At 41.4% G+C, this 12,212-nt stretch overlaps 1 protein-coding gene across 1 annotated transcript in view; it reads left to right on the top strand.

Annotated features, from left to right (window-relative positions):
* Positions 1-2,544: 2,544 nt before the first annotated feature.
* Positions 2,545-12,212, top strand: part of LOC130492893 (coiled-coil domain-containing protein 171-like) — a 160,251-nt gene continuing 150,583 nt past the window's right edge. The window contains exons 1-3 of the mRNA XM_056866654.1: positions 2,545-2,645; positions 3,702-3,876; positions 8,531-8,721. Coding sequence (XP_056722632.1) covers positions 2,562-2,645; positions 3,702-3,876; positions 8,531-8,721 — 450 coding nt within the window. The 5' untranslated portion in view covers positions 2,545-2,561. The remainder of the gene's footprint in view (positions 2,646-3,701; positions 3,877-8,530; positions 8,722-12,212) is intronic.

The following is a 12,212-nucleotide window of genomic DNA, read 5'->3' as shown; positions in this document are numbered from 1 at the left end:
TATGGCCTGATTCATACTTTAGTGGAAGAAAAAAAGGAGGGGAATAAAACCCAACCTAAAAACAAAAGCTGGGTACCCAAGTTTGGGTGAAAAGAAAATATAAATAAGTCTTTGTATAAATACTGAAAGTATAATTTATTAGAAGCGCTATGTAAAATTTAAAAGCATTACAATAGCACAATTTTAAATTTTACATAGCGCTTCTAATAAATTATACTTTCAGTATTTATACATAGACTTATATATATATATATATTCTTTTTACCCAACCTTGGGTACCCAGCCGATTCATACATTACCAGCTGTGGCTGTTCCTATGTAGCTCCTAGTAATGTTGATAAAAACTAATCACGTAGGTGGGACCAACTGCATGATTTCTTACTGCAGCAGCAGCCATACCATTGCTGCTAATATAGAAACTGTCCCTATGGAAACAGACAACCCCTTGCTGAAGGTGACTTTAAAGTCTTTTTGAACTGATTCTTACTGCATGGAATGTCAACTCTGACTATTAGGTGACCATGTCTTCCCTCACGATTTCTAAATAGTTAATGGAAAGTGGTGACACTCAACTCACTGCATAGCAGAAGCATCCAGATGACAAGCTGCCTGTGCAGTTAAGATGTCTTTGTATAACTAAGGATGCATTAAAGCAAGGATAGCTGATTGGGATTGTGTGAGCCATATGCGCTTACTAGAGTTTTAATCAAATTGTAGCAAGCCTGGCAATGGGGCTGGGAGGCACACTGGGCCTGGCTGCATTGTCAGCAATGGTGTGTGTGTTGGGTGGGTGGGGGTGGCTGTGTCTGGGAGCTGCAGTGACCCCAGTGATAGCAGCAGCAGTGGGAAGACAGAAGCTTCAGTGCACCTGGCAACAAGATCACGAGGCATGTTGGGCATGGCTGCATTGTTGGTGATGGGAAGGGGTGGCTGGTAGGCGTGGTGGCCCTGGTGATGGCAGCAACAATGGGGGGAGAAGCTGCCCTGCTATTATCCATTTGTAGCCTATGGGATGCCCTGACCTGGATAGCCCAGGCTAGCCTGATCTCGTCAGATCTCAGAAGCTAAGCAGGGTCAGCCCTGGTTAGTATTTGGATGGGAGATCACCAAGAAATACCAGGGTTGCAGTGCAGAGGAAGGCACTGGCATTCCACCTCTGTTAGTCTCTTGCCATGAAAACCCCAAAAAGGGTCGCCATAAGTCGGCTGTGACTTGAAGGCACTTTACACACACACACAGCCTCAGGGATGCATTCTACACCCCCTTGGGGCATCTGTAAGCCCATTGTGGGAGTCCTTAGCAGACCGGGCTGGGATTGACTATCCATTTTCCTGTTCAAGCCAAAATACTCATAGGGAGGTAATGCTGGTGTGCTTATCAGGCTTTATTAAGGTGCTTTATTAAGGTATTTATTAAGGTACTTCCTGCTAAAGTCATCAGGATAGTTACACCACTCACTTTGCTGGTCACTTATTCTGCCCTGCCTTCCAGGCGCCAGCCGACCCTCCTTCATGCCTTGCGCACCTCTGTCCGTATGTGCCGCCCAACTCCTATTTGCGTCTGCTTCTAAATTTTGTTTAAAAATAAAAGCTAAATCAATTTTATAATGGAGCAGTTAGACTGGTAGTGCTAAATTCTATTAGCTCTGCATGTGTTTCAAGGTGATAGTGATGTAAATTACTTCTGGTTATTAAAATATGTATACTTCGGAAATGAATGCTGACATTCAAATCTGGTCATTCAAAGTGAGTGAGTGTGATGTAGTGGATGCTGAATTTAGAGTGGAGAGAACCTGGTTTAAATGCTTACACATTCATGAAGCTCCCTGGGTAACTTTGGGGCAGTGTCTCCCCCCCACCCACCATCCTCATTTATAGGGTTATTGTCAGGATACAAGAGTGGGTGAGGATTTAGTGTGCATTGGCCTGAGTTCTTTAAAAAGGGAATAAACATTAATAAATCTCACAATAATGTTGTGAATATCCAACTACTCAGGTATGATGGTAAATGTTGACATTGGCCTAAATAGATTGTCAGCATTCAGTTTTGCATGTCAGAAATTTTTCCATTTTCCATTCTGTTTATGGCTATTTCACAAAATTGGTCTGTGAATGATGATGTTCATTCAGTTTTTGGATATTAACTGCAACCCAAACCCAAGCCTTGAGGTTTGATTTCATAAGTAGTAAAATATTTATATTCTCACAGTAGAGAAGTTGAGAGAGTTTTGTTTTTTCCTTGTAAGGCTGCAAAAACTTACTTTTTTAGCAGTGATGAAAATAAAATTTAAGAGGTGGATAAGTGTGGCAGAAGCCTTTTACAATAATATAGTGCACTGGAGATTTCATGGATAATTGTTGCAATTTAAAATAAATGTGACAGACTGTTAAATAGTATTGCTGCATCTTAACCATATTACTTTGGAAAGCTGTGTGGGACTTACCTATACATATTAAGACTGAACTCCTGAAGTTCAAAGCTGATATAATTCTGTTAAAATTATTCTATTTTGAAGCAGGCATGGTAGAAAGGCATCTTTGCCCAACAGCAGAGAACAAAACATGGATACTAAAGAAGATTTGAGAAGGAAACTCCATCAGGCCACGAAAGAAAAACTGGATTTAACTGCTGAACATAACGAAGAGGTAAGTGCTTCATCTTACAGAGCAATCCTGGCAACCGCGGTGGCTGGGGACAGCGCCACCACAGAGGTTTCCTAGCCACCATGGTTGGAAAAGGGGGGTTTAAAAACAAAAAAAGACCTTAAAATGGGTGGAAAGGCCCCATTGCAAACAGTGATGCTGCACCACCAAATGGTGGCATAGCAATGCCATTGCGTTGGGGTGTTCCCAGCACAAATAGGGTTAGGAAGCTGTCTAATGGCAGCTGTGTCCCCCGGAATGCCCCAGGAATGCCTCCTGGGATGCCGGCGCAGGGACTTGTGCTGGGAGAACGTCGATTGGAGGCCATGCCGGCATCCGAGAGCCATGCTGCCGTTGTGATCCAGGGGGGCCAGCATAAGTGGCCCTACGCAGGCATCCATGCCTGTTTGCACAGAGCAAGTAGCACGGACGCCAGCGCAGAGGTCACACTGGCTCCTAAGAGCACTCCCCCCCTTCAGGATTTGCAACCCTGGTATTTCTTGGAAGTCTCCCATTCAAATACTTGCCGGGGTTGACGCTGAGATCTTCTGAGATGTGACCTGGGCTGTCCGGGTCAGGGCTCCATAATTATGTGACTGCATATAAATAGAAAAGGAGAGAAGGAAAGCATATTGTACAACTTAAACCTGATCTATCAAAAATGTTCTGATGAGGCATTTACCCTATATTTTAATAGCATGTTTAAATTTGAATTAATTTGCTTATGCATCACAATTCAATTTTTAATTTTAAAAGTGCTGACAATTTACCTTTTCAATAGTGTGTTCCTTCAAACACTGCCTTCTATCTAAAGTAGCACAAATGGATCTCAGTGAGCAGAATAAGAACTTCATGCCTCCCTTTCCCACTGCAGTCCATTGTACACCAGGGTTCGGCAAACCCCCAGATACAGCACTCTTTGTAGTGTGAGGGGATGGGATTGGTGAAAATCCCTCCCCTTCCTCCAGTGGAAAACAAGGTTATCATCCAAGCCATTGTTGTTAATACCTACAAGAAAAAGCTATCTCACCTATCTGTACGTACAAATTCCTTTCACAGCTATCAAAATACCTAAGTCAGATTGCCAAGTTGCGAGCTGAAGTTGAGAAAGGTGAGGCTGTTAGACAAAGTCTGGAGTATGAGCTTGCTATTGCAAGGAAAGAAGCTGGTCTGAAACGGTGTTCAACAGAAGACAAGTTATGTGAAGCAAACAAACAAACTGAACAGCTTCGAGGTAAGAGTTAAAGCCCAGACTAAAACTGTGGGAGAACAGAGCCTTTGTGTCATGAGTTTACACTGTACTTTGAACTCACCTTGCTTTTGTTCTTTTTATTTGCTCTTCCTCTCCTTCTAATGAGTTCACACACAACATAATGCACTACCCCAAGTGGACAAAATGACATAGAATTACCAAGTTTTAACTGTGGGCAGTAGATTATAGAGACGATATAGCTGTTGCATTTCAGGCCCTTCCCTGGTCCCTTCACCCATCTTCACCATTTCCCACCTGCTGTTCTGCAAAACTGGCATTTTATTTGATAAAACTACTGAGCAAAGCCATGTTTTCATTCTCCAGAATGTTTTTTCATAGCTTGCTTGTATTCTTTCATGTTTTTCTCAATTTTGTTACCTTCAAAAAAAGGAAGAAAGAAACCCAATGTGATTTCAAGGAGAGAAAAAATCCAAGCTTAAAAACAAGAATGGTGGTGAGATTTCAGTTACCCTATATCTCCAAGATCTGTGTTCCTATTTTTGGAAACAAGGTATCACTTGCAAACTCTTTCAAATCACATTCAACCTTTGATCTACCTTTCTGACACACAACAGCAAAACATCACAAATATAAAGGATAGAGTATTTCTTTCAAACTACCTTTGAATATTGCATACAAAAAGCTTTGCTTGAATTTTACACAAAGGAAAGTTTTAGGCTTCCTAAATCTTATTTTACTATTGTCCAGAGTGATTATAGACCTGAAATATAGCTGTAAAACATTCTTTTGTTGCTTAGGAGCTGTAGATGTTGGAAGTGCTCTCAGTACTGAATCCTGAATTTGTTGCTTCTCTGGTTTCTTCTAGGTTGTGGCTTAATTTGATTGCCTGGTATTGGTGCTTTAATGTCTGCTTCGTGGTATAGTGAGACACTGTCTGAAGGGATCCCTTGTGGGTTTTTGTTGCCTTCATCTGGGTTTATCCTCTTTAGGAATATGTTTGGATTACCTCCCACCCCTGTTTATACTTTATTTTAATCTCTCTTTTTGTTACACATTTTAAAACACTTCAAAATGAAAAGCAAAAAACGGTTGATTTGACTCAGTAACACCTGATAGGAATAGCAAAATGTGGTGAAATGAAATTGAATGCTGAAATGAATTTAATGCCCATTCTTCCAGTACGCAGAGATCCTTCTGGAGCTCTTCACAGTCTGATTTTGTTTTAACCACCCTAAATAATTTGGTGTCATCTGCAAACTTGGCTACTTCACTGTTTAACCCCAACTCCAGGTCATTGATGAACAGGTTGTAAAGCACCAGTCCCAACACAAATCCCTGAGGCACCCCACTGCTCACATCCCGCCATTGTGAGAACTGACCATTGATTCCTACTCTCTGCTTCCTATTTTTCAGCCAGCTCTCAATCCATAAGAGGACTTGTCCTCTTATCCCATGACTATGAAGTTTGCTTAGCAGTCTTTGGTGGGGGACTTTGTCAGAAGCTTTTTGGAAATCCAAATACACAGTATCCACAGGCTCATTCCTGTCCACATGCTTATTGACGCTATCAAAAAACTCTAATAGGCTAGTGAGACAGGACCTACCCTTACAGAAGCCATGTTGGGTTTTGCCCAGCAGACCTTGCCCTTCTATATGCTTGACAATTCTATCTTTAATAATGCTTTCCACTAATTTACCCGGAACAGACGTTAACTGGCCTGTAATTTCCTGGGACCCCCCTTGAACCTTTTTTATAAATGGGTGTTACGTTGGCCATTCTCCAGTCCTCTGGTACAGAGGCTGATCGAAGGGACATATTACATATATTCGTTAGAAGTTCAGCAATTTCCCATCTGAGTTCTTGAAGAACTCTAGGATGAATCTTAGTCCCTGTGACTTGTTAGTTTGCAGTTTGTCTAGACGTTCTAGGACTTCCTGCCTTGTTACCACTATTTGCCTCAGTTCCTCATTTTCCCCTCTCCAAAATCTCTGTTCAGGAGAAGGAATCTGCCCTGTATCTTCAACAGTGAAGACAGATGAGAAGAATTTATTTAGTTTTTCAGCAATCGCTTTATCCTCCCTTAGAGTTCCTTTACTCCCATTTTCATCCAATGGTCCAACCACTTCCCTAGCTCTTTTCCTACTCCTAATATACTTAAATAATTTCTTATTGTTTGTTTTGATGTGTTTAGCAATAAGCTCCTCAAAATATTTTTTTGCATCTCTAATTATCTGCTTGCATTTCCTTTGTCAAGTTTGTGTTTGCTTCTGTTCGCCTCATTTGGGCAAACCTTCCAGTCTCTGAAGGAAGACTTTTTTTCTCTAATTGCTTCCTTCACCTTACCTGTTAGCCATGGTGGTGACCTCTTGGACTTATTACTACCTTTCTTGACCTGCGGTATACAAGCTAGCTGAGCCTCTAGTAATGTGGACTTGAGTAACCCCCAAGCCTTTTCAAGAGATTTAACCCTCTTAACTGTTCTTTTCAACTTCCTCTTTACCAGTTTTCTCATTTTAGAGAAGTTCCCTCTTTTAAAGTCAAAGGTAATTGTATGAGATTTCCCAGTCACTTTCCCACTTACATCTAAATTAAATTTGATGCCATTTGCTCCTCACATATCTGAAGAAGCTTTTCTTGCTGTAGCGAGCCTCCCTGGCCAGCAACAGGTCATTGTGAGCTTTGGCCTCTCTAATGGTTGACCTAAAGTGCCTAGCAACCTGCAGATACTCTTCTTTAGATGAATGTCCTTGCCTCTGTAAGCTCTCTAGAAAGTTCTTTGAGCACTCTCGGGTGCATACCGTCTGACAAGGGACAGTGGTGGACCTACATTTTTGGGGCCCTGAAGCTTGAACTGTTATGGGGCCTCCTTCGCAACCAGCAACAATAGGGCAACATCCAACAAGGTCCAAAGGGCCTTGCTGCCCTTGCAAGGACCTTGAGGCTGAAATGGTGGAGAACAGGGTGTTGGGGTAGAGTCCTTGAAAATGGGCCATACAGTGACAAAATAAAACTACAGAGCTGTTAAGCCGTACACCAATGAAGGATTTGAGGATCCAGCTGCCCAAATGAAGGCTGTGAATAAATTCAGGCGAGCTCAGTGGGCCCTTACAGCTGGGGATTTGAGTGTTGCAAGCGCCGAGAAAATTTTGAAATTTGACCAATTACAGGGACGTTTTCAGGCCATATGAAATGGGTGTTAGAGCATATTCTAAAGTCAATATTAAGTACTTCAACCCATTAGCTTATGATTCTATCACTTAAAATATCCATCAATTAAGTTGAGAAATTCACTCATTAAAAAAAAAGTTGCTTCAGGGGGCCCCTCCGGGATTAGGGGCCCTGAAGCTTAAGCTTCATTAGTTTCACAGTAGATCCGCCTCTGCCGGGGGATTTGTAGTCATCCAGTGCAGCCAGGTGCTTCTCAACTACTTCTCTGCCTTCTTTAGAGGTATGTCCTTGCCATTCTTCACTTGCTGCTTTCCCTTCCATGCTCCTACACCAGCTTGGTGTAGTGGTTAAGAGCGGCGGCCTCTAATCTGGAGAACCGGGTTTGATTTCCAGCTTCTCCGCATGAAGTCTGCTGAGTGACCTCTCAGCACAGTTCTCTCAGAACTCTCTCAGCCCCACCTACCTTTTTTTTGGGGGGGGGGAGGTGATTGTAGACTTCTTTGAGACTCCTTATGGTAGAGAAAAGCGGGATATAAAAACCAACTCTCCTCCTCAGGGATTTGTTTGTTTGTTTTGCTTATGGAGTTGTGTAAAGCACCATGTTCGTGGTGATCTTTATAAATAATGTGTGCATAATCCCGGCTCTCCATTTCTCATATTGTTGTCTGGGACAAAATGTTAGTTGTGTCTCACTTTTTCCTTATTTTACATTGAGGATTTTCTTTTTTTCCAACTGAGTCCTCAAAGTTTGAGCCAACCAGAATCTGCCTGAGCTTTGTCTGGTGGAGACTAACTAATCCCTGTTCTTGGTTTAGATAAAACCAACAACGTGAGTGAAAAGGGGCTCTGCAGGAGGAATATTTTTTGCCTTTTTTTCTCCTCATCACATGAAGATATGCTCACTGCCCACAAAGGACTCCACAACGTTTTAAAATAGGCAGATTAAAACAACAAACAACAAACTCACTGTGGGCTGCAAAATCTTGACACTTGGCAATGGCGGTAGTGTTACTGGGTTGCTGTAGTGAAGACTCAAGGGGGGTTAAGGAGACTTTTCTGGAGATCAATCAGGGGACTCTTGACAAACCTGGTTCTTTCAGGGCACAAACGACTATTTGTGAGCTTATAATTAGTTCAGGATTTGTTTACAAGACTGACATCAGTTTTGGTGTGATAAGTCTTGCACTGCTGTGTCAAAACAAAAACAAATTTAAAAAACCCTCATCTTGCATATTTACTCTATTCTATTTAAAAGATTTCCACCCTCTGCTTCAGCTCATTGAGCTTCTCTCCTGTGAACTTTGTGTGGATTCTTAGTGGTAATAAATCTATAGTACAAGTACAAATAGAAAGAAATCTCCAGTTCCAGAATATAATTCTTCCTTTGTTACTTTTCTGTTATATTGTTATGTAGAAGGGAACAAAAATAACTTCTGCTGGTTTTAATAATGTGTTCATAGTACTTTAAGTTTGATGAGCACATCGCTTTGTTTCTCTTCTCAATAGCGACAATTTCAGCTTTTCAGCAGAAGTTGAATGAGACCGAGAGAGCCTTTCATATTTCTCAGCAGCACTGGGATGACAAACAGCAAAGACTTGTAAATGACATAGCTGAGAAAGACCTTATTATCAAGTCCTGCAATAGTGAATATGAATTACTGTTGAAGGAGAGGACTAAACTGGAAGATATATTGAAGGTATGCCTTTATTCAAGTTGTGCAAGCATTGGGTGAGGAAGCTATGGAAAAATAGCTTGTTATATTAAATTAGTGTCTGTCTTGCTGTAAAACCAATTTGGAACAGGTATAGAATGGTTAAATACTAAAAACAATTTAGTATAAACTCACCAATACTGAGAATATTTATTTCTTATTCTGGGCAGTGTTGTTTGTTGCTACAGTTCTGCAGTCTCCTATCTTTGTAACATATCTTAAACATATCAGAATGGTTCAGATGAAATATTAAACCGTGGTTTGGCATTGCAGAAACTAGCCCCAGAATCACAGACTGCCTCTTCCCATTGCATTACTTCCTCCTTCCCTGTTGTGAGGCAAGCCATCGCTTGTGATTGTATCTGAACACTGTTAGTCTGCAGTTCCAGTTGGAATAGCGAAGCACAAGTAATAATTTACTGGTTAGGGTGTAACAGCCAACTGTGTGGTCTGTCTCAAATCAGGGGAAAAGAGAAGGGATCATAGCATGCAAGGGGAGAAAGGGAAGAGGGAGCGTGTGAGCCCAAGGCACATTTGTTTAATGTGCGGCCCATAGTTTGATGTTGCATGTAAACTGAGTGACTAGTTCTTAAAACCCCTATAATAGTAGAAATACTGTTGAAATCAGGGTGCTGCTGCTGTAAGGACTGATTCCATAACTTGCAAGTTGTTTGAGGAACGTTTCCACAAGTTATGGTGGGAATCTAATGCTATTGATATGCACAGTTCTTTACCAGAACAGCTCAGTGCTTCTTACAAAACACTCCTCCATTAAAATATTGACAAAGTAGACTTGGAACAATGTGGTTGATTCCATCACAAGAATCTTGTTTGGATTTACCCAGGATTGACACGCTTTCTCTACTGCTTCTGCTTTAACACCAGATTATTGGGGCAAACCATCAGATTTGGACACCACATAGTGTTTTGATGCACAAGGTCTTTGAAAGGCTTTGACCATGAGGTAAGGAAGCTCTGTGGAGTCAAGTAGGTCTACCCATAGCTCACTGTATAAGGGACAGAGCTCTTTCTGCAAGTAAGAGGTACCATGTTGTTTCTTGGCTCTTTTATATGCAACATAGGGCATTGGCTTACTTGTGAATAGTTCAGAATGTCTGGATTTAATGCTTATTCATCCATATGGTGAACTGTGCAAACTGGCTGATAACTGTGAAGGAAACTAGACCTTGTGAAACGGCACTTGCTGGCCATAAGAAAAACAGGGTTTTACTGTCCTGTGAATTTCTGCTTAGTAAGTTTAATTTCATGATTTAAACCTGTAGCACTTAACTGTTTTATTAATAAAAGTTAAACTGTATCCATGTCAAGGACACCTTGGAGTACCAGGAAGAACAGAAGAGCATGATAGAATCAGAGATAAGGGAAGTGACAGGAGAGGAGTTTAGGTATCAGTCAGAGAAGTGGAAAGCAGAAAGAAGTGAACTCCACTTTCTGTTGCAGGTATTCTTTTCTCGTGTGTGTTAAGCAGTGAAAAAAGTAGCTGTTGTGTCTATACTATATATGCCTCTGAATAAATGCAATAATTCTTGGATTAGATCCAGTGGTTTATCAGCAGAAGGTACTGGAGATTGTGATCTTTCCCATGTTCCCCTTACCCCAGCAGTTCTTTCTGACTTCAGGAAAGTTTGTTCTAGGGTCACAGAACTCACATGGGCGAATTTCCATTTAGTGATGGGGGAGGCAGGAGTATAGCCAACCTGTGTGGCTATTTGCAAACCTTTGATCAGAAGGGACTTCTAGGAAAAGGGAGGATAACATGAGAAAGTTCTATGACCTTATGCCAACAGACTGCAGGATCCAATCCATTATGTTCTTAACTAATTCCAACAAATCTCTCAAGGGCTAAAGAGCATGTTAACTGAAATCTGACACCTTTTGATTTCAAATGGGATTGTAGGTAATGGCTACTATTGTTTTCTTGCATGATCAGCCATCTTTTTCTGCAGAATTTTTTCTACACATTTGCCAGCTCCTTGTTGTGTATCTATCAGTGTGGATTTGATATAAATCAAATCGATTTAAATCAATTTGAGGCAAGGGCCTGGGCATCTGCTTTTAGATTTTGTCTGAAGCTAACTTTATCATCCCAGAAACAGGGGGGCTCTTTTTACTGAGGATGGATGCTTTTAGAACAACCTGGCAGAAACTAGTAATCTCTCACCTAGACTGTCTGGGGATCTTCCCTAATGATATTGATTGCCTCAGTCTGACCTCTATTAGAAATTTAATTTTGAAATGCCTCTATGCCTTAGATCAGCTCAGTACCAGAATCCAGGCCCGTAGAGTTTGTTCTTCTATTGGGATTGGCAAATCCAGACTCCAGCCCAGTCTATCTTGACTTCTTGACAGTTCCTAAATACCGATGAGCCGTCATCTTAATTCAGTCCCAACAGCAGAACCTTTTGGCTGCTTTGGGAAGATTCCATTTGCAGATAGCCTTTGTAGCTGTGACACAGGGAGCCTTGACACCTTGCTCCATTGTGTATCAGATTGTCCAAAATTTCATAGGTATAGAACTATATTACATGTCTCTCCCTTTCTAAAGGATCTGGTTAGCATTCCAGCCCATTATAAGCTACTGACCCTTTTGGCTGGAAGCGATCACAGTATCACCCTGGCAGTTGCCAAGTTTTTTCCCCACGTAATCAAATCTAACAGTTACATAGATCTGCGCAACTTGATGCCCTAGTTGTCATAGGAGTATTTATTGTTGTTATTGTTACTCTCTTTTATGTTGTTGTTCTGTTGTTGGAACTGTTTGTGCTTAAGACTGTTGTCACAACAGCAGAGAATAAAAGAAAAATTTAAATCACGATTTAAATCAATAGTCAATAAGACTAGATTTTCACAATTTGAATCACTAGTCACACTTTCTCAGCGTGGTGGGAGCTAGTGTGGTGTAGTGGTTAAGATTGGTGGAGTCTGATCTGGACAACCGGGTTTGATTCCCCACTCCTCCACATGAGCGGCGGAGGCTAATCTGGTGAACTGGATTTGTTTCCCCACTCCTACACATGAAGCCAGCTGGGTGACCTTGGGCTAGTCACACACTCTCTGATCCACCTACCTCACAGGGTGTCTGTTATGGGGAGGAGAAGGGAAGGTGATTGTAAGCCAGTTTGATTCTTCCTTAAGTGGTAGAAAAAAACCAACTCTTCTTCTTTGTCTAGTCAGTAAGACTATATTTAAAGTATGGTTTTGTACATAAATGGCCCTTCTCATCATGTTGTTTCATATGGGCCACCAGGCCTTGCTTTTCTTTGTTGCAGTGTTTGCATTTTGTACACATGCCTGCCTTACCCATAGGTAGAGGAACTTCATTAAAATATTCCCAAACTGAGTCTCTTTTACAGCTTGCTGCCATTATTGGTTTTCTCCTTCAGGGAGAGAATAATATGATAATCCTCAGACTATACACACAAAGAACCCAAGACTTGTGGAGAATTCTGCACAAA

Source organism: Euleptes europaea, unplaced genomic scaffold, assembly GCF_029931775.1.
Source record: "Euleptes europaea isolate rEulEur1 unplaced genomic scaffold, rEulEur1.hap1 H_1, whole genome shotgun sequence".
NCBI classification, from domain to species: Eukaryota; Metazoa; Chordata; class Lepidosauria; order Squamata; family Sphaerodactylidae; genus Euleptes; species Euleptes europaea.
Note: the sequence above shows the minus strand (reverse complement) of the source record. Positions and strands in the feature narration are given on the sequence as shown.